Source organism: Hipposideros armiger, unplaced genomic scaffold (genome assembly GCF_001890085.2).
Source record: "Hipposideros armiger isolate ML-2016 unplaced genomic scaffold, ASM189008v1 scaffold_296, whole genome shotgun sequence".
Classification (NCBI taxonomy): Eukaryota; Metazoa; Chordata; class Mammalia; order Chiroptera; family Hipposideridae; genus Hipposideros; species Hipposideros armiger.
In genome coordinates, this window is record NW_017731646.1 from 226,805 (window position 1) to 250,356 (window position 23,552).

General features: G+C 38.9%; 1 protein-coding gene across 2 annotated transcripts in view; it reads left to right on the plus strand.

Moving 5' to 3' along the window:
• The window catches only part of CAMK4 (calcium/calmodulin dependent protein kinase IV), a 237,158-nt gene that overhangs the window by 205,807 nt on the left and 7,799 nt on the right, over positions 1-23,552 (plus strand). For both annotated transcript variants that reach the window (XM_019659146.1, XM_019659145.1), the window contains 4 exons: positions 804-894; positions 2,971-3,045; positions 17,441-17,516; positions 21,896-22,022. In XM_019659146.1, coding sequence (XP_019514691.1) covers positions 804-894; positions 2,971-3,045; positions 17,441-17,516; positions 21,896-22,022 — 369 coding nt within the window. The remainder of the gene's footprint in view (positions 1-803; positions 895-2,970; positions 3,046-17,440; positions 17,517-21,895; positions 22,023-23,552) is intronic.

The following is a 23,552-nucleotide window of genomic DNA, read 5'->3' on the forward strand; positions in this document are numbered from 1 at the left end:
CACTCTTGCTAAGAGCAAGGGAAAGATGCTGAACTTTTTAAGCAGGGAGTGACTTAACTAGATCTGCACTTTGAAAAACGGAAGTGTGTGAGATAAGCTCGTTGCAATCTGTTTTAGCAAAAATTTGAATGTATATATGATTTTGCTAAAAAAAAAAAATGGAAGTGTGGAGTACGGGTTGGAGAAGAGCTGACAATTAAGCTAGTCATCAGAGTAATTAAGAGTGAAAATGTGTATGTGGCCTGGCTGCAGGCAAGAGCAGTAGGTAGGGATGGAGGGTGAATTCCTCAGGCACTGAGGAGAGAGAGCTACACAAGTTGGATGTGTTCTCTATAATAATCACTCACATTTAAATGTCTCAAACAATAATTATGAAGTCTTTGCCATGGCTGTAAATTTCTAAGAGGACACATACAATTATGTTTTTCAGATAAACCAGGCAAATTTTAATACACATCACCTTGACTTTATTATAATAATAATTAGCCAATTTCAGCTGATATGGTAATATGTATGAAGAGAACTACCTAGTATCCTCCGAGGGGTAAATACTTTATTTTTGGCAATTGGTTTTACATAATTTCAATTGCATTTCACTTTTAGGTAATTATATATAAGATATTCTAGAATGGTGTATAGTTTAAAACATGTTTTCCTTTTGGTGTTTATTTTTAAATCATAATGTGTGTATATTGTTGAATCACATAGCTTAAAGCTTATTATAATTCCGAAACTAGTAAATATAAATGTTGCAAAGATGAATATAATTACATGAATCTCACTTCATTATATTCCCTGTTTAGTACCTACATGAAAATGGGATTGTCCACCGTGATCTCAAACCAGAGAATCTTCTCTATGCAACTCCAGCCCCTGATGCACCACTCAAAATTGGTGAGGACATTTCCTGATATCTTATGACCCCTTTGCCCGGGGAAGAAGAAATGTATTCTATGGAATTTTAAAATACTGCGCCATCCAGTTTCACCTCCATTCAATTTCCTTGAATATTTGGTATTTATAAAGGAATAATGCATTGTTTTGGAAGTCCGTGCTCTTTCCTGGAATATTAATCTGGAATTAGTGCCTAGAGTTGACACACCATTGCTGGACATCATAAAGGAATCACAGCTGTTGGAAATGACAGGGACTTCAGCAGGTGACCTTATATTTTATAGATAAGTGTATATGGAAGAAAACCACAGATAATATAACACTTCTTTTTTGATTATTAACTTGTATTCCACACTGTCTCCCTTTTATTAGATGGAACTTAATTTTAGATAATCAAGAACTTTGACACAAAATGTTTAGTATCTTTCAGTGAATTTAGCGTCTGGGTTACTTGTTTATGTAAACAGAGATAAATTGAGATCTGTATTTCCTAGAAAAGCTGGTTCCTCAGCTGAGTGAACAAGGGTGAATAATTCCATGTAGGGGGAGGTGGGAGTGGTTTGTGGAGGTGCTAAGGTTGGTCAAGTAAGTTAGAAAATGCCAACTTAAAGTTAAACAAGATTTTAATTTCTGCAGGACTCCCCAGAACCTTAAAAATGCTAGTGTGTAAACTGACATAGAGTGTACTGTGAGTCTTTTCCCAAACTTTATTTGACTCTGGAAACCTTGATTTTTTTTTTTCCATTAAGCATTTTTAAGAACTACAAAGATGAACTTTAGGAAATTCCAATCTATCCAAAGAGATCTTTAAATCAGCATTTTAAAAGGAAGTATATTAAACATTACTTTGTATGTGCCTTCCAAAGAAAAATCTTCATTTGATAAAAAAAATAGCAAAATTTGTTTTAGATGGAGTCTCTTTAGTAGAATTTGTATTAAAACCCTCTGATGGACATTGCTGCCTTGGTGCTGTGTCCTTTACAATGCTAATCTGATAAATTCAGTGCATTTATACGTGTTAACACCTTTCAAACTTAGGTTATACATATCATGGAAGAGCTCAGATAACATAATGTGCGTTATGAATGCAAAAACCTACAGAAAAAAAAATACTGAAGTCTCGCAGGGCGGCTGCTTGTTCTGGTTATCACTCCCGAAAGGCGGTGGGCAGCAGGGAGGCTCCCTTTCCTTTGACGTCTCTTTGAAAGATTTTTATCCCTAAAGAAATGTCTTTAAGTGGACGGATAGACACCAAGTTAGGCAGGAGAGCCTTTCTTTCTGGAGGACTGCCTGCTGCTTCCTCTGATAAGGATCGGCACCCCCGTGGAAATGTGGGCTTGTCTTTGAAGTTCAAAATGGCATGGATTCCGCACCTGCCTCTCTTGAAGAATGGCCTTGAAAGCTTTCCTGATGTTTCCTGAGTGAGACAGATGTCACCCAGCAAATAGACCATAAGGGTAGCAGCTTTTGATAATGTTTTAGCTAGGTATTATTCTGAGGAATAAATAAAAATGATTTTTTTTTAAAAGCCATATTCCTCAAAGGAGAGTAAATTCTTATCCTCCAAGTACGCTAGGGAATGACATTATTTATTTGAAATAGAAGAAACCTTTTGGTGTCTATGTTGTTCATTTCCTTGACATTTAGGAAAGCCCAATTTTTTATTTGGATTTATTCCAATGTTCTGAATTATATCACTAATTCTATATGGCACTTTGGAGTTACTGGTTCATAAATCTCAGATTTAATATTAGACAAAATAGACCTATTGACACTATTAATTACTTCAAAATGAAATAACTTATTTGCTAAAAGCTGGGAATTACAGAGATAAGTATACAGTGTGTTTGGGGGTCATATTTTTCTCTGGTTGAAAACAAGGCTTAAATTATTATTATTACTTTTTTTAGTTTTCTCTCCCTGGCAACTGGTCCTGATCTATGTCCACGCCACCATCGGATACCAAAACAAGCAAATAAATAAGTTAGTTTTATTTTGAATAACACAAGTATTCTGTCACCTTATAAAAGCTGAGAAAAGACTTGCTTCATTAATATTTTTTTCTTGTGTTGCTAGCTGATTTTGGACTCTCTAAAATTGTGGAACATCAAGTGCTCATGAAGACAGTATGTGGAACCCCAGGGTATTGCGGTATGCTCTTTAGTACTGATATTTTACTTCTATTTATTGTTATTTGCAATCTATTTTTATTGAATAATCTGATTTTTTAAAACTCCTAATATCCCTATTTAAAACACTTACGATTGAAGGCAAATCTCTACAAGGAAGGCATATATAACTGATACTCAGACCACCTCTTGTTCTGCATGAGGGGTTCCATGATGTTGGTTTTAAGTCACCCCTGTTAGAACAGCAGGGGGAGAGGGGACCCCAGCGAGGAGGGACTATGTGCTCTGTACCTGCTCTTGGGGCAGTAGCTACACCTGGACCCTCTCAGGAGTACAAAGACACTAACTAGGGTAAAGGGTAGGGAAACATCTTTGTTTGTAATTGGAATTAAAGCCATGAGCCCTTTGTCACCTTCCTTATTTGCTTTTACTTGGGACGGTTTGTGAGGATAGTATGCGTCATTAATTCAGGTGGTACATGGGACAACAATGAGAATGGGGTAGTCCCCAGTTCTCATTGGTGGCACTGGCCTAGCCTCACTAAGACAACGGTATCCAGTAGCATCTCCCCACCAGATTCTCCCAGTCTCTGGAGAGAGACTGTGCAGCAATCCTCACATGTTCTTGCCCAGTCTCCCAGGATGGGCTGAAGGCACCCCGTGTACAGTCTACAAATGAGAGGCAACAATAGCTTTGGCTCCATGCCTTTATGAAATTTACCCTTTTTTTTCTTGATGGCTGAATTAATCTGGCAACAACTTAAAAGCCAATAAACTTTGCAAAAATGATCAAGAAGTCCTAAAGTTTTTGTGGCTAATGAATATGTCACAAATCAATTAAAATCTCTAATCTGTACTACAAAGAAAAGAGACAAAATTTCACGTTATCAATCTCAAGATTAGCCATCATTTTCTCTTAGGATCATCATCTTTTGACACAAATCTTCCTTCACTCACTCGCATCTTCAGCAAAATTTCCTACTGTATACTCAAGCCAGTGCTTGGCACCCGGGAGACAATTTTGTTGCTTCCACCCCCACCCAAGGGACTCACAGTTTATAGGGGTTGAACAGACATGTAAACTAAAAAAGTATAGCATTTTAAGAAATACCATGTTATGTGTAGAGAAAAGCCATTATGGAAACATAGGAGAAAGGTGGTATTTGGAGTTACTAGTCTTATTTTTCCATGGCATTTATATTCGTTAGTCAACCTTTCTCAGAGTAGACACTCAAGAACTACATCACTAAATCATTTTAATAGCTTTTGAATTCATAGAAATCAGACTGGAGAAAGTGCACTGTGATATTTACTGAAGCAAATGAATGATTAAATTCACAGAATTTTAGTGCTTGAGGAAACTTTAAACTTTATTTACTAACATTCTCATTTTACTAAGAGTGTGACCTCCCAAGATTCCACACCTAGTTGTGAGTGAATCAGGGATGAGAATCTAGGTACCCACGGGCCTAAAAACAGAATTATAGAATTCCATCTTTAAAAAAGCAATATAGATAAATCGATATAGCTTTCCTTCATAGAAATATTTATCAGTTATTGCTTTTAGCTTAAAATGGTTTCTATTTTAACTTTTTAAACCTTGAAAAGTATTGCTTAGTTATTCTAAGAAGAAAAATTGAAATATCTGTAATCAATATTAGTAACCACATGTATTCTTCATCACCTTTCTTCAGGTTTCTAGCTTCACAAACATTTTATAATTTTACTTTTAACTAGTTTCCCTGGTAAATCTAAAATTGTTCAGCTCAATTGTTCATGAATCCAAGAATTACACAGAATTAAGCGTACCTCTCTTTCTATTAGTTCTTTACATTGTGCCAAATATTCTTGTTCTGGATCTTAGGCTCCTTGAGGACAAGAATAGTTTATCAATTAGGAGTAAATTCAGGACACTCAAAATAACTATGGCTTAAACAAGATTTGAAGTTGATCTTCTCATGTTAGAAGCCGAGAGATAGGCAACCTGGGTGGGTTCTGCAGCTATGGCTCAGCAGGTGTGATGGACTTCAATGCCAGGGACCTAGGTTTTTCCTGTCTTGCTCTACCATTTCTTAGTATGCTTCCTTGTGGTCCAAAATGGCTGCTTGAAATCAGTCATTACATCTGCATTCTGCACAACAGGAAGGAGAAAATGCTAAAAAGAATGTACCTTTTCACTGTTAAATGGATTTGCTGAAGCCCCACATGTCACTTCCACTTATATCTTGTTGGCTAGTACTTAGTTACAGCCTCCCCACTGCCACAGAGGTGGGCAGTGTGTCCTTTGACTGGACATGTTGCTGCCCCAAATGAATTCAGAGTTCTGTTACGAAGAATGAGTATTGCATTAGACAACTCACTATCTCTACCACAGTCTTATGAGGAAGATTCCCATTCATTCCTAGAAGGAAAAAAAAAAAGTGAAAATCACTACACTACTCCATGTTCCCTATAGGGATCCTCTTGTTTTGTTTTTATGTATTTTATTTTCCTTAGTGCTGTTAGCTGAAACTTATCCATGACACTTCCCTTCTAATGGTGCCATATGCACTTTCCCTTTCTCTAATTCATATGTCCTTGTTTGTCCTCTTCCTGTATTTCTTTCATCCCTCCAGATCTCCAAGACTATGAGGGAAAAATGGAATCCTGAATTTAATACCATGTGCCAAATAGGGTTGCCTATTTGTGTTCATTAATTGCTGACCAATTCGTAGCAACATTGAAAGAGAATTGAGGAAAAAATGATATAACAAAGTAAGGATTTCTCACAAAAAAAAAGTTGATGTGCAATTTAGTAGTCATTATCAATACCAAATAATAAGTCTTCCAAGGAGGTAGGTAGATTGGAGCAATTCTCTGAAAATTCAATAGCCCTGAACTGGGAAATCAGAAAGAAGTTATACTAGTGATCTCTCAGAGTCCCTTCTGTGACTAAGAGGTAGCCATGTCCTTTCAAGGGCTTTCATAATAGTGATAAGAGCAGTTCTTTCTCCCAGCATTGCAGAATGGTCATCCTATGAATGAATTATTCATTCATTGATAACATGAACATTGAATGTTTAATGTTAGGCACTGAGTTTACAAGAGTGACACCTTATGGTCTTGCCCTTCAAGGATTTCATGGGCTATAAAAGAAAAAAGGCCTATACACAATAAATCAAAGCTTATTTTGATAAGGCCTATATTTCTCTGAGCCAAAGGCTCAAGGATACAGAAGGGAGGGATCAATTAATCATGCCTAGAGAGTTCTTCACAGAGGAAGGGCATTTGAACTGGACACTGAAAGATGAGCAGGAATTCAACACATGAAGAGGTGGCCATAAGACATTCTTTTTTTGTCAGCAGGCACAGGACTACCTCCTGTTATAGAGGAGTGGTAGCATCTGGCAAGTTCAGGGACTGTTTGTTACTTCATCACTTTGCATGATTGGAACGTAGAGTCCTTGGTACAGAGGCTACAGATGGACTTGGAAAGGAAGAATGGAACATATTTTAAAAGAATTTGTACATCAGGCTAAAGAATTCAGTCTTGCTTTGGTAGATAATAGTGATCTAGCAAAGGTTCTCAATCAGAGCAATCATATTTTTAAAACAAATCTGTATTTTATAAATATCTTGATAATGACAGATGGATTCAAGGGAGAAAAGAGATAAAAAGAAGACAAACTAGAAAGCTATTGTAAATACTCTTTCCTGTTCTTCTCCTGTCAGAAATCTACACATAGGTTTTTGTCACTCTATAAACAGCTTCTCAGCAGATAATATATTTCATCTACTCCTATCGTCAATCATTTATTTCTTAAATAGAAAATGATTGTTAAAATACTATTTCAGACTCTTGTCCTTGTCATAAGCAATCCCGTCTTACGGATAGATGATGCCATCATATAATGGAGGCTTATTTTCCCTTTACTATTTTTTCCCTGCAGATATCGTATCACCCTAGAGGCTGTGTAATGGGGAAAGAGGGAATTGAGCGTCTGAACATGATCGAGATAATACTTCCACTCTGCTCTAGGTAGAGGCTCACCAGGAAGGAGCCATTTGCTATATTATAAGAAAAAAGGGAGCAGCAAGGAAGCCAGGGCGGGCTAGAGGGGGAGGATTGAGAGGAAAAATAAAAGTGCCTTGTGGACTCTGAAATACTAACCATATGTATGGAATCACTTATTAGGCTGAGGCAGGCTGAGAAGTCAAAAACAAATAAGTTCAATATATTTAATTACAAGAGCACAGTCCAAATTATATATAACTAAATATATTTATTTATACATTCTCTTGATCCAAAGGAAGTACAATGAAACATTACCTCAAAATGGGACTAGAAGAGGGTGCAGGATTTTTTTTTTTTTTTTAGCTGAGCCATCCTGCTACCTATTGGCAGCTCAGCGGCTGCTCACCTCGGGCTGGACTCAAACTGCTGTTGCTCAGAGCTCAAACTCTTGAGCGAGCTCTTAACCAACTGAGCCACTCGGCCGGCCCTGGGTGCAGGATTTTAAGGATACACCTGTGTATAGTAACACAGAAACCACTGGGAAAGCTGAATTAGGGAAAAAGAGAAGTCACAGTAACACCAGAGCACAGGAAGTGGATGACCTAGAGCAGAGGAAAGAGGCAGAGTTTTGAATTTTAAAACATGTAATATAGAAACAGTAACTATTTTTATTCATCTGCCTTATAAACAATTAGACCATTAATGGACTAAAACCCCCTGTAAGGTTCACTCTCAGTTCTAGTCCTTTCTCCCCTTGCCACATATAAGCACTGTCATCAGTTCGGCAGGTACCTAGGTGGAGGGAAACTTTTTAGAGTGAGTTGAAAATGACACCCAAATACAAGACTGGTGAGAGTCACTGTCAGGCGACAGGAAATGTACGACTTTACACAGAGATTTCACATTTAATGTGAAATGTCTGAGGCCCATATACTTGCTGGAGATGTGAGCTTGTTGCCTTGCTTGTATGGGTGATTATATCCTAGGTCAGTTATCCTTACGTACACTGAGTCTGCTTCCTACCTTTAATGGAAGGCTTTTTAAATTACATCTTTTGAGGAAGTGGATGCTTATGTTATATCACCTGTAACTTGTCAGGAAATAAAAAAAGGAAAAGCCAGGCATTCAGCCTCATTCACAGATCCTTTGCCCCAGACCACTAATAACAGAGGGTTCTCCTATAGTGTATCGCCAAAGAAAAATCACAGATGCTGCATGTTTAAGCAAATACTTATTGTTTCCTGGGAAATGTGCCAAATTGAAACTAAATTCCATACCAGAAAATTAAAATGTGTGACTCTGATAAATGAAATCAATGACTCGTTCTCTGATATAGTCTATGAAGTGTTCAACATTGAAGAAATTCTCAACATTATGTTGTTGGGAAAAGAAATAGATTTAAAAAAAAATTCATTGGGCCATGGCTCCTGATAAATATGCTACAATGGAACTATGCAATATTACTACCAAAATGTCTTAACTGGTTTAGATATTTCAGGCTTGAAATCTGTGGGCGTCAAATCTACCCATGCAAACACAGAAAGGTACACTTGACTCTTAAACAACTCAGGGGTTAGGGGCATCAGCCCCCTGACCCTGTACTGTCGAAAATCTGTATATAATTTTTTTTTAAGATTTTTAAATTATTTTTTTATTGGGGAGATGGGAACAGTGCTGGGGAATTGGGGGAAGGGGAACAGACAAGTTGTCGTTTTGTTCTTCAGTCTGATTGTGGAGGACATTGCTTCACTGGCCCAAGTTGGCACCATCATTGCGCTCTTCCCGGGCGAGGCAGATCAGTTGCCGGATTCTGGGCGGCCTCTCACGCTGGCTGCTGGCTACATACGGTAGCCCAGGGCAACCCCACTGCCACAGGGGCTGCAGCCTACACCGTCGCCGGTGACTCACGGCAGCCCAGCTCCAGATTGAGCTGTTGCTCAGCATCTAAGCTGTGGAGGGCAGTGTCACTGGCCCTCATATGTGGGATCCGAACCAGGGCCCTCTGGCATCCCAAGCCAGTTCTTAACCATCGTGCCACTTGGCCGGCTCTGGTATATAATTTTTGACTGCCAAAAAATTTAACTATTAACAGCATATTGTAATGGAAAGACTTACTGATCAATTAAACAGTCAATTAACTTATAGAGGGTACCAAAAAATGTATACACATGATAAGAAAGGATAAAACTGTATTAAAATTCAATAATATTCAATATATACCAATAGCAAAAGATGAATACTAGTCATGTGTATACATATTTTGGCACCCCTGGTATATTTTGTATGTGTATACTGAATTCTTATTATAAAGTAATATAGAGAATAGAAAATGTTATTAAGAAAGTCATAAGGAAGAAAAAATACATTTACAGTATTATACATATTATACATATAAGTCGACCTGCAGTTAACCCATGTTGTTCAAGGGCCAACTATACAAGCTGTTAGAGTAGCAAAGAAACTAATATGATAATGGGTTAGATAAAAGGATATTTCTAATACAATTATCTAATTTATTCATAAGCTTAACTAATTCAACTATATATTCACATTTCAGATTTTACTTGTTTGTTTATTTAAATTCTAATGTTGTTAAGAATTTACTTTTTTCTGGCATTTGCCAGAGTCTCATTATTACAGTGATAATCCTACATTGTTGCCACATTGCTATGTTTTAAAGAAATAACTTATTACATTCATTATACCAAAATGAAAGATAATTTTTCAACAGCCTACAGTTAGACAGAAGAGATTTCTGCCACACTAATATGAAAAATGTAGGAAAATTTAAATGAAATCAAAGAAGTAAATCTAAAGTACAAGTACAAACTTTCAGAATAGTTCCATAAAAGACGTGTTTTTGTTCATTTCTAGAGGACTAAATCGGTAAGGTGAAATAATAAGAGTATCAAAATACATCAGTAATCAAATCAAGTAAGAGAGGATCTCACCTGAGAATTAATTAAATACATACAATGATGACTTTCTCTTTACCATGAACTTTTTAAAAACTAGAAGAATTAAACATAGTAAAATGTCAACTGTACTTCCTGTAACTCTCTGCTTGATGGGCTTGTGTGTGTGCCCTCAGGATCCTGTGGGGTTTGGTGACCATGCGAAGGGAACAGGGCAGGTGAGAGGGAAAAGCAGAGAACTCTAAGCAGGTGGGTAAAGGGCGCCCAGACCCACCTCCTGCTCCTGTCCACAGCTCTTCTTCCTCCTTCAGTTGGCTGTGTCCCTAAGTCATCATGAGTATCCCAGGGGCATGCTTGCAGTGTGTGATGCTGGAGACAGATACAGGAGCAATGAGGAACAGTCATAGCTCATTTGTTCTTGACCTTGCAGAGGACAGAGACTCTGCAGGCTGAGTGTGGGCTAATTTTAAGCTTTCTTCGAGGTTTTAAATCTAGAGGAAAATGAGTCACGTGGGGTCTTTGCCTTGGTCTGGTACTGACCTAAACAACGTATATGCTGTGGAACTTTAATTATATAGATTTCAGTTCTTTTTTTTTTTGTTCTTTTTTTTACTTAATAAGTATTTCTTGAACTCCTAGTGTGCACCAGGCAGGGCTCTAGGTGCTAGAGATACAGCAATGAAAAAAACAAAACAAAAAAACCCTCTTCTTTAAAGATGATACATTTGAGTGGAAGAGTACAAATAATAAACAAAATGAATGTGTAAATTATATAAAAAGAGGTGATGATTTCTGGGGAAGACTATAGAGTTGGAGAAGAGAACAGGAAGTGCTGGGACCCTGGGTTGCAATGTAAACAGGGTGATCAGGGAAGGCTTCATGTGAGGAGGCAACATAGGAGCAAATCCTTGAAAGAAGGAAGGAAGAGACCAAGCTCCGTGGATATCTAAGGAAAGAACATTCCAGGTGGAGGGGGCGGAGCACAGCAAGTCTGAGGCATGAACACTCTTGGGTGACAAGGGTCTGCAGGAGGCCGGTTGGTTGTAATGCAGTGACAAGGAGGTAAATGGTAGGTAGGAGAGGAGATCAGAGCTTCCCAACTGGAGGGATTGAGTTGACACTTACTGAGATGGGGAAGACTTTTGGAGCAACAGGTTTGGGGCTTGTTGATTTTGAGATGCCTGTTAGACATCCAAGTGGACGTGACACGTGGGCAGAAGGGTTTATATGTTTGAAGTTCAGGATCAGGGACATGGTTATTGAAATAAATGGCATTATCAGCATATAGATGCTATTTAAAGTCATGAGACTATTCATGTAGCAAAGGAAATGACCTAGATTGATCCCGGGGCAACATCACTGTTATGAGGCCAAAGAGAAGAGAAGGAACCACATTTATCATTCGTAGATGTCAAATAGCAGAGGAGTCTGCATAGGACAGAATTAGGAATTATGATTGGATGCTGTAAGGCATAGATTTAGGGCTCAATATGCCAAACAATACTCTAAAATCTAAAGGACTCAGGGCTATCAAAAGGGGAGGAGAGAAAGAGTCCTGCTAATTTTTGCATCACCCAGCAGATATATGGTATTTAAATATTACCACAAAGGCTGTCTATAAATTCCATGTATGTAAACTAAGTTGAGGGTTATGGCGACCACTTAGTTAAATCAAAGTTAACCAACTGTATTCTGGCCTGAGATGGCTGATAAAATTGAGTCTAAAGATACTGTCACCATCATCATCTTCACTGCTCCTCTTCTCTTTGCTTTAGAGACAGTCTTTGAAAGCACCGGGAATCCTTAACTTCTGGGCCTCCACACTATAAATCATTTTCTGTACCCACGTCTTTGTAACTGTAAGCGACTACTTCAAGAACAGAACCAACTGTGCCAGAGAATTCACAGTGCTGTGAGGCTCAGCTCTATTATTATACATGTGAGGGTGGAATGATGGAGGAAAAAGAGGTCAAAAGGAAGAGGTGATTGATAGCAAGTGGGTAGAGAAGACTTGCTTAAAATATATTATTTGGGCCCTGCAAAACATTCCATTTTAGGATGTTGTTACAGAAAGGATGTGCATAACATAAAAAAAAATTTCCAAAAGAATTATTCTTGATAATTATCAGTAAGATTGATAGCACCTTTAGAGAAAAACACATTTGCCGTCCTTACCACAAGAGACAGAGTTGGAATTCTAAGTCCGTTACTTTATATTTGCATCTCCATATACAAAAGAGATTCTTATAGAATGTTACTGTTAGGGATGATGTGGGTTTACTTATTTATATGGTTTATTTATTTCTACCCCACCTCACTCCACAAACATGGAAAGGCAGCTTTGCAACAGTTGATATTGCTTTGCTGTCCTGGGCCAGCATCCATCACAACTTGAACGTAACCAGGAGACTCATTCTGATTAAGATTTGGAACCAATAGTGATTACTCCAAGATGGGAGGGCTCAGCGGAATCATAGAAAAGTGAATTTTATAGAAATGAAATTTCCAAGGGTAATAAAAATAAGTTGTGTTTCTCTTTTCCTCTTCTGAAAAGCACTAGGTGTTCTCAAATATTTGATTTTTCTATTCAGGGTATTCTTAAAAAAGAAGTAAGCTGAGGAAAATAAACAGGCTATCTTTCTTCACCTATTTATAAGATTTCTAGAAAGAGAAATATCACACAATTTGTGTGGCAAGGAAGAATTTTTAACAGCTTAAATAAAAAAATAGTAAGGGAGAGTTGGATTGACTGATAGGTATAGTTTAAAAGATCAAGAGAGCCCAGAAAAATGGAAAGGATAAGTTGGAGCATAAAGCGTATCATTTGTGTTTCAAAACATCCTTCAAACTTTTTTTTGTTGTACACTAAAAAGTCGTAGATAACCAAAGTGACAGAGGTCTCAAATGCCTCCTCAGTCCTTCTTAACCTTTCACAGTACGGCCTTCACAGGATTGATAGAATTCTGGGAGTCATTGTAGTAAACCTGCAAGGCTGCTCTGAGCCAGATGCAGCCACTTTGGAAGCATCTGGAAGTATCCCAGTCTGATCCACACCTTTGTTATAACACTTAGCAGAGAGGTACGTTGCCTCTCTTCTCTGTTGTCAAAGCAAATTGCACTTGACAAAGTTAGAAAAGTTGTGCCCCGTTCTTGCCAAATGTATGTGACACCTTAACAAAGGACCAGATGCTGAGAAAACCCCGATTTGGAGCCTGCCTGGCTGTGAGCACCGTTGCCACCTGTAAGAGGCTGCCCAGAGTGCACTCTTCTCCTCCGGGTTCCTAGGCCAAGTTAGGAATGGGGAAGGGGCAGAGAATTTCCAAACTCTAATCTGCTCCTGGCAGATAAATCCCCTTCCCCCCTCCTTCCACACTGCTCACTCCCCAGAGGCAAAGTTTAGAGAGATTTCTAGATTCTCTGCTAAAGGTGATGTGGATTTTTGTGCCTCAAGAAAACTCTGAATTCAAGATAAGCCTCTACAGTGGAAAAAAGTCTCAGAGTGATTTTTCTTATCTCTGCTGTAAGAATGGGAGTAAAGTCAGATTCAGGCTTTAAGATGAAAAATGGTTTCCCTCATATGTTTTGAATCGCTAAAATGAAAGCATCAGAGAGAATTTAAAAGCAAACCACAACTTTGACCTACTAGAATCTGCAGCCTAGCCTTGACCTACCTGCCAGGTGCTCATTACACCTGGACCTCACTGCTCCCAGGACTCTGCTCCAGCCACACCAACTTCTTCCAGTTCATGAGTGTCCCTTGCTCCTTCCGGCAACAGAGTCTCTGCGTATGTGCTTCCTTCACCCGGAACCCTCTCCTCTCTCTTTCCTCAACCACCCCCCTCTCCCCCTTTGCCTAGTTAACTTCTCTAGGTCCTTTACCTCTCAGGTTAGACTATGCTTTCTCCAGTTACCTTCCCTGATCATTCTGACCAGGTCAACCCTCTATTAGAGACAGTCTTCCAGTTTCCACTTGTATTCCTTCACGTGGTTTTCTTAATCAACAATCACCTTCCCCACCAAACTGTAAACTCCATGATGGTGGAGACTTGTTTTCTTGAACCCTCCATGATTCTTCCCCCAGCACCACCTAACACAGTGCCTAATCACATACAGAAGGTGATTAGTATATAGTTCATGATTTATGATTGAATGAATGGGCCTGTTGATTTCGTTCACCTTAGTCTCCCTTAGATTTGTCTTTCTCAAAAGAGTTAACAATAGTTTGAAACAGTCTTCTGATAAAGAATGCCACTCTGTAGTTTTAATTCAATAGGTAGGAAAGGATAGTAAACCGCATCTAGGGCATTGACAAAATGAAGGTACAATCAGTGACAAAATCATCCCTCTATATTTCTCCTAAGGCTTTAGGAAAGGATGAAAATCCTGGTCCCTGCCAATGTGTCATAAGCTATACCTGATGCTTTTTATTTTAGGACCATTTCCAGAACTGGTTACAGTAATTTTATTATTTTATTGGATAAATCGGAATTCACTCCTATCTCCAGATGGACTCTCAATCTCTAGATGTTTTAATGGTACCATGATCTTACTTTTAAAAACTCAGCACTCAGAGGTCTAAGTGATATGTTGGTGAATAAATATTATAATTAAAATTTGAATTTTTTATTAATTTTTATATTCAGCTAAAATTGCTTTTTAAAAAGATGCATGTGGCATCTGGGTAATTCCAAGACCATTTACTAAAATTATTCTGATTAGAGTATGGCTTGTCCTGGGGGCTCTGGAGCCGTTAGTGTTTAATAAGCAATAACATGGATGATAAGGTAATTTTAGGAAGTGGCAGGAAACTTGGATCCACTAAGAAGATAGCCAGTGAAAATAATGAATGGTTATTGACTGTTTCAGAAAAGATGATTCTAAATTATTTTAAATTAATTCTAAAAAACTGTATTAGCCCTCAAATTTGTTTTCTCCCCACTGCATTTTGTTTGTTTGTTTTGACAATGAGGTGAGAAGAGATACAAAGGATCGCCAGAAGTACTTATAGCATTAAAAAGTGTATTGGTTGATATCTCATCTTGAATTAAATTGGAAGTAGTCAACAATTTCCCAGTCTTAAGAAAATCACCAATTTGTAAAATCGCCTGCAAGGACATTGGACACTTAGGAGACTTGAAGCGCTGATGTGCCAGAGAGCCTGAAATTTATTCTCGAAAAGCTTTTGGCTCTTGGAAAAGGTTCAGATAGATTTCAGGAGTATGTTGTGCTGGTTCTGAAGTGAAGGTCACATTAACTAGTCATTGGAAATATTTAAAGATTAGCGTGAATGGGTATATTGCCATGTCAAGTAAGAAGCTCAGATGCCCTATAAAGTGAACTCAAAAACAATTGTGTTCCATGGAATTCACTTTTGGGGTGAGTGAGGCCTTTGGCCTGGGAGCTATGAAGAATGGCCAGAGAAAGCTCGTAACCTTTGTGACAGCATGCTGGCATCTGGACAGTACAGGCTGCCTCACCTAGTTGATGTCACTAAAGCCAACAGACAGGCGCCCACAGGGCGGCACAGACAGTAGGTGCTCTAGCAGGAGGAACGGGAATGCAGCACGTTCTCTGGGGAGAGCACTTCTCTCCTCTTGCTTGAACTGTCAGTAACTCTCCTTTACCAATATCACAGAGGCTAGCAGGTTAAAACCCAAAGTAAACTCGGAAATTAGCCAGTCCAATTCATGTAGATTTTAGAGGTAGAAACCAAGACCCAGAAAATGGAAAAGACTCTCCCCAATGTATTTCTGTATTTATGTTTAAATGGCAGTGTGCGACTTGATAGCACTTCACTGATGTGAAGACCTGTGCAGGGAAGGGCTAATGGTATTAAATATGCATGTTTAATATGCATGCATTTAGCTCTCAGATGGGAGCAGCTCTCAAAGACAAAGACAGACAGGAACAGCCCTCGTGAAAGTGGCAGACTAAGCTGAGTTTCTTTTGCACTACGGTGAGCAAAGCATTTTCAAGTGGGAGCTCAGTTTTGCAGCTCTTTGGGCCCAAAAGGAAACGTCTGTGTTGCTCTGGGAAATGAAAGCTAGCCTGACAGGGTGAACGGTGGCACTGAGCATCCATTTTTCTTAATTATGTTAATTAAAATCTTAAAGTTTTTCTAGAAATAATTTGCCTATAGATGAGAAAAACTTCTTGGCCCCAGATACAATTATTTAAAGGGTACATGTTGCTGAGTTGCTGCTGAGGGTGTTAAATGCACATTCTCATTTCACTGTACGGGCTCTGCGTCTCCTTTAGTTTATGTAACACAGTGTCTACAGAGCAGAGAATATCCTGAGCGGGAAAACATGGGAAGCTGTCAGTGGAAAATCTGCTGTGTTCCTTCCTCTAAGTTAAATCTAGAGTCCCATGAGGACAGCTTCCTTCTAGAGCTCACTTTGGCAATCCACGCTAAATGTGACATTTCCAGCCTGTGTGGACAGGGGATCAAGTTCACTTGCCCCCAGCAGGAAGGAGTGTGGTTCCGCCATCCCCAAGGCGTCCCTCAATATGCCCTCAGCTTTCATCAGGCAGCTCCTTCCTCAGGGACTCCACTGATACCTACAGCACTTTTGTTCACAATAGAAAAAGGCCACTCTGGGCTATAGGCCTGCGCCCTATTTCTGCACAGTCAGTTGAGCTCTCACATCTTCTTTTCTTCCTTTGTTAGTTAGGCTAACATGCAGCACCTCCAATCCTCAGGACAAATGACTGGACTCACTTGACTGTCCATTTTCACAGTTCCGAGGTAATAAAAACATGAAAGAACCCACAAGTCTATACTCCGGGGCCGGTTTTGTGGTTGAGATCACCTTCCTCTTTCACAGTGATGGGCTGAGCTATAGGAGCAGCCTCCTTATGCACAGAGGAGGCCTCATCTCAGTTCAGAGTCCCATAGTGACTGGGGACAGCTGCCCCCTGGGGACCTGCATGTAGTTCCCAACACCGGGGCATGAGCAAGGGCGCTCCTAGCTCCTGTTCCAACCTTCTGACACCAGTGACTTCCCAGTCCTTCCCACCGCCTGACCTGGTGCCCGCCCTGCACACTGTCAGATAAACATACTCATGGAAGCCCCATTCTCCAAGCAGATTTAGATATCAAGGTAGCATAATTGTGCCTTTTTCCCCTTACATTGCTAAATTTTCATTCCTTTCTTTTCTATGTACGAAGCCTCTTTGAAGTTTTGGGATCTTTTGAAGTAAGCCTTTTTTTGTAGCACAGGCATAGCTCTATCTATCTGATTTGAGCAGCATCATGATGTCCCAATGTAGAATATTCAAGTTAATAACTTTATTTTTATGTCCTCCTAACAGACGATAATCTCTCCTGCTAAAATAGACATAAGAATTTATAGCCTCATACTTTGGTGTGGGGAGAGAAGACTGATTATAAAACTGTTCTGACATTTATGTTGATGAATTCATTTCTTCCCCATTGCTTGTTAATAACATGTAAATGTTGACTTTCAACTCCAGTTTAATACAATTTTAACTCTTTTTTTTTTTTAGCACCTGAGATTCTTCGAGGTTGCGCCTATGGACCAGAGGTAGACATGTGGTCTGTAGGAATAATCACCTACATCTTGTAAGTAAAGAACAACAATCTTTTTGCCAACTGTTTGCCTTTGCTGTAGTATTTTCTGGATACTTGTAGTCCTCATAAAAAGCAAGACCTTTTTGTGATTTTCTGTGACATAGTAAATAGAGTTAGTTATGAAATTTTCTGAATATGAGCACTGCTTTTGATTTTGTAATTTCCTTGGTGCCAGAACTTCTGTCCGGGCTTTTCTGTGTTGCAGTCTGCTATGCAATGCATAGCAGATTTGGGGAAGAATTCATTATTTAATGATAGTAATGAATGTGAAACGTGTATTCACCTATTAAATGTGCGCTTATTTTACCTATTTGCACCTCATCAAAATAAGTAGTGTATTAGTTCTTTGTAAAGGGTAAAGGCTGTTTAATCTCTTAAGCAATCCCAAACGGGTACATTTCTTACCAGAAATGCTTTAAATGCATTTTTACCATTAGTTTTGTTTCCTATCTCTGTTAGGATCTTAAGGACCTTGAGTTTACTATCCTAATCAGAGAAACATTTTTCTCTGGTAGAAAAAAATTGGGCTAAATCTTTCGCTCTTTGGTATCCCCAATTCCATTTCTGAGCTCCTGTCTACTAGTAAATAAGGTTTTTAGGAAATTTGCCAAAGAGCTGATGAAATTGCAGACAAATATGAGGGAAATAAGCAAGAATGATGGAAGCGTTTCTACGGAGGATGATGGCTGTCAAACAGCTATAAAACTGAGATTATCAATGAGTTCCAGAATTTAATTCAAAACAAGTAGATTTGATTACCATTTAGAGAACACTGCAAGGTTAATTGTTGGAACCTATAATATTCAAATCTGTGAAGAGATTTTAGAGGGTGTGAAAGAAAGTGTGTTCTTTAGCTCAGGCTTCCATAACAAAATGCCATGGACTGTGTGGCTTAAACAGAAATTTATTTCTCACAATTCTGGAGGCTGGAAGTCCAAGATCAAGTTGCTGGTTTGTTAGGTTTATGGTGAGAGCCCTCTTCATGTTTTGTGAATGGCTGCCTTCTCCCTGTGTCCTCACATGGCAGAGAGAGGAAGCAAGCTCTTTGGTGTCTCTTCTTAACAGGGCACTAATTCCATCAGGAGGTCCCACCCTCATGAATTTCTCTAACACTAATTCTTTCCCAAAGGCTTCATCTCTAAGTGTCATCTCATTAGGGGGTTAGGGCTTTAACATATAAATTTTGGGAGGACACAGTTCAGTCCCTAGAAGAAAGAGGGCTTTGTTTTTTAAATTTAATAGTGATCTTAGAAATTGAAGTGTTTAGGGCTAGGCATGGGATAACTGGGATAGGACCTCCAACCAAGTTGGAAAACTCTGAGTATATACATTGATGAGTAGCCAAAACAAAAAGGGTGAGCAAGCAACCCATAAAAGAGCCATCTGCGATTGTGTAGATTTTCAGTGTTCAATTCCCTGTGTTTTCAGAATGTATTAAAGCTTCAGAAGAATTTGGAGAGGCAGAGAACCATGATTTTTTTTTTTAATGAAAGTACAAACTGTTCAGTAATTTGTGTTTGCCATACTAAGTGCTTAATTCAGTCAAATGAATCTGTAAGGCCATATCACAGAATTCCTTCAGCTTATATTTCAGATCACTTTTATGCTGGGGAAAGAATGTTGACTCCTCAATTATGTAGGTGATTTATCATACTTAGTGACGTTAATTGAAAAATGGAACTACACAAATAGTGATTCAGATTTGCCCCTAAAAAGTAAGTGTGTCCACCCAACTACAATTTCATGTTGAAATGTAATGGGAGGGATTTAAGCAGGAAGGATTTACAAGAACTCAGAGATATAGAGATAGGAAATTAAGGTACATTCACCCCAAAAAATTGAAAAACAGGAATGAGTAAAACTCCATAATACAGTTCCTGACATGAGAAAATGAAGAGAAAAAATGGTGATCATTTAAGAAACATCTTACTATAGCCCTGAAAATAATTTTAAAAGCCTGTCCAGGTCCTTTCCCTAGTTTACTTAAGGTCATTAATTTATGGGTATTGGTTGAAATAAGCAGCAATAGTAACCCCCAAAATGAAAATAAGAGTGCTGCTTACAATTAATATCGTTCAGTTCTGGTCTAACTTCTGCCAGCCTGGGGACTTTTTATTTCATCTGTAGCTCATTAATAATTGACAGATTCTACCAGGTAAGCTTCACTGGAACATTTTCTCCCATGGAAGGCGCCCTCGGACCTACGCATCCCTTTTATTTTATTAAAAGTTCCACCAGGCCATTTTGTGTTACGGCCTTGCTATTAATATTTTTAAGGACGGCAGGAGACTGGAAATGAAGACCATTTTGGTGTTTCTCACAGGAATTCTGGTCTGTCTACCTTTTACACCTAAATCCTTTGTCCCCACAAACAAAAGCAGCTACTACAATGCTCAGGTCAGAGTCAGAATCAGATAACATCAGAGAGTCACACTCTCTCCTTCAGCTTTCAACACTGCAGTTCTGCCCAGCGGCTTGGAGCTACCTTGTATTATACATTCACACGTCAGGCCTGTATAATCCTAATACCCTCCTACACTGTCCTTGTCAGCTTTCAAATACTTCTATTTCTGAAGGCTTTTTGCACCATGCGCACACCTGTGTGTGTGTGTGTGTGTGTGTGTGTGTGTGTGTGTGTGTGTACATGCTCTGCTGTGTGTCACATTTATTCCATTTTGGACATTTCAGGTTGACATGACATAAACTTTTTACCTCTGTCACCAATGCACAAATACTTCTATTTCTGAAGGCTTTTTGCACCATGTGTGTGTGTGTGTGTGTGTGTGTGTGTGTGTGTGTGTGTGTGTGTGTGTGTACATGCTCTGCTGTGTGTCACATTTATTCCATTTTGGACATTTCAGGTTGACATGACATAAACTTTTTACCTCTGTCACCAATGCACAAATTTGCTGACATGATTGAGATGAAAGAAAGGCATTTGAGTACTATCATTCTTCTACTACTGTCAGTTCTGAACTGTCATTCTTCTCTCTAGATTTCCAGGGAGGGGCAGCCTAAAAGTTCCCTAAACCAAACCTGGAAAGTTGGCTAATTTCTCCATGACTAGCCAATAACAGGCCATGTTTTTCTAGTGTTGTGGAGGGCACAGGAGGGCCAGATGAGGCTGATCTGCCTCCTTGTCAAGGTGCGGGCACGTGCTCCCTTCTCTCTTTGCGCTGGAGCAGGGTCCTCAGTGCTGTTACTGCAATGGGAGGGGAGGAGGGGGTGCACTGGCCCAGACCTCAGCAGGCCTGAGCCTTGCTTTTCCCTGGCTGGATCCAGAATACTTGAAAAAGACAAAGACTCTCCTGAGTGGACATTCCCTGAGCAAAAGGACATGAGAAATTGCTTCTCCCTAGAAACCCACTACATCAGGATGCACTTGAACGTTTCATGCTCTGTACCAACCTGGCCAGCTGGAAGGACAAATTTGGGGAAATGTTTTTTGACATACTCATTCTTTTCTCCCCATTCTTTGTCAAATGTTACACATTCCCTGGCAGAGACTTTTTTTTTTTTTATAGTTCCCTTTCGGTTCCTAGTAATTTCAGAACTTCCACCCTCCTAGACCAGCAACTCGCTTCTCCTCTCTCTCTTTAGGATGCCAGAGATGGTTCTCCATTTCTTTTCTCCCATTTTTCCCATTTATTTTTATGCTGACCCTGTTGTGTAAACTGAAGGTGAACATAGGGGAGTGCCTGTAAGATGTACAAGAGTGAGGGTCACGTGCAAGGTTAAGGCAATTGTAGGCTGCTCCTCCCTGTGTCTACCTGTTCACTGTATGAAGCTTTAAAAGGCCATTACAGTGTTAGCTTCTATCTTTGCTCACTCTGAAATCCATACTGGAGTGGAATGGAAATCTAATACTTCACTCATTTCTATGGAGGAATTCAGTGAATAAGGATGAATAAAAATGACAGAAAAATAGTTTCTTTATATCTTTTCATCTCTCTATTCTCAAAATTCTAATTCTCCCACTTTGTAATAAATTGGAATTCTAATTAATCTCTGTCTTCTCAATTCCTACTGAAAAAAATCATGGAAAGCCATTAACATAGTGCCAATAATAATGCGAACTATTACCATTGTTGTTTTGTGTCATAATTATTAATATTATTATAACATTTTTTAGCAATCCTAAACTGGTTTTGTATCTATTTCTACTTTCTAAAGACATGATTGTGCGTTTACACACTCAAAAGCTCAAAAGTAAATTGTAACAAGGCAATTGCATACTTGTGCTGAATAGACTTGCATTCATAACAGGAAGCTGTGAGAAAGAACAGCCTTGAATTTCTGCAAGAAAAAAAAATGATGAAATATACTTAGGTTTTTAAAGGCATTTTATTCCCTATCTTTTGTCCCTCTAGACTTTGTGGATTTGAACCGTTCTATGATGAAAGAGGTGATCAGTTCATGTTCAGAAGAATTCTGAATTGTGAATATTACTTTATCTCCCCCTGGTGGGATGAAGTATCTCTAAATGCCAAGGACTTGGTAAGTACGAGCACAATGAAATGAAAAGAAATTAAATGAAATAAAATCCCTCACATTCATTTTTTAGCTAATTAATGCGCAGTGTCATTTTTAAAATTTGCCACTCTTAATATCTGATTTCTTTGTAATTGTAAAGTATTTTAAATAAAACAATGCACACTAATACATTTTCTTTATAGATAATGAAAAATACCAGAGGTGCCAAAAAATGTATACACATGACTTGTATTCATCTTTTGTTATCATTATATATTGAGTATTACAATTTTAATACAGTTTTTCCTGTCTTAAAATAAGTATACTTTTTTTTTTGGCAGCCTCTGTAGATATGTTTGATTTATCACTAGCTGAATTGGCACAAATTACAAATTATTGCAGTATTAATTAATGATTTTTTACCACCTAGTCGATGTAGAGCCTTGTGTATGAAGACCGCTGTGCTGGATGAGTCCAAACATAATTTACCCATAACTCTGTTTTTACATGGCTTACAATTACCTAGAGTTGGTTATATTTCAAATGAAACATTTCCCTTGAAATGTTTAAAATTATATTAAAATACCCTGATAGTAACACACAACCCATCATGCATCATTGGCATTATTACACTGTACTAACAATGCATTTTGTTTGGTGTTTTTTTTTGGTTTGTTTTACTTAGCGTCTTACACTAATAATTAAGTTTGTTTATATTTAGGAAACTCATACCTCTGAGGCCATGGGCCACCTGTTCTAAAATAACGAGGATGCTAGCATGGGATGAAAACATTTACCATCAATCCTTTAGAGAAAAACCATGCAGAAATAACTAAACGCTGACTTTTGAATCACAGAGGTCAGATCTCCAAGGGATCTTAGGAGTCATCTAGTCTTCCCCTCATTTTAAAGATGAGTGTGCTACAGCCCACAGAAGTGGAAGGACTGTCCAAGGTCACAGAGCTTCCCAGCAGAAAGTCATTGTCAGGCACGAATGATCCAGATTTCCAGGCCCCTTATTCAAAACTCTTTTCCCTCCAAACATTTTCATCTTACCATCCATGTTCTTTGATGAGGCACACCTTCTACAGGCCATGCCTTTTCCAGTGTGCCTGGAAGAGAGGGAGTAGTATGTGTGATGTGTGGCTGTGTCACCCCAAGTCTGCTGTCAAGTCAAGCCTCACACTCCTAAATATGTCTCCACCTCCACCACCACTGTCCAATCCAAGCCCCCGTCCTCTCCCACTGGACCAGTGCCACAACCTCCTGTCTGGTCTTTCTGCCTCTTCTCATGTCCTTCTCAAGTAATTCTCCACATGAGATCCAAAGGACTGTCTTAAAAATAAATCACATCACTACTTTAAGGCTCTTAGGATAAAATCCAAGATCTACCCAACATTGCCTGGTCTGGAGCCTGTCACCCTCTCCCATGCCACTCATTTCACATCACTTTCCTTTGATCTATCTTCAATTGGGTGCACCAGACTTCCAGTCCCTTATCAGTATAGCTCTGATTATGGGCCATTGCTCTCTCTTCTGCTTTGTAATGTTCTT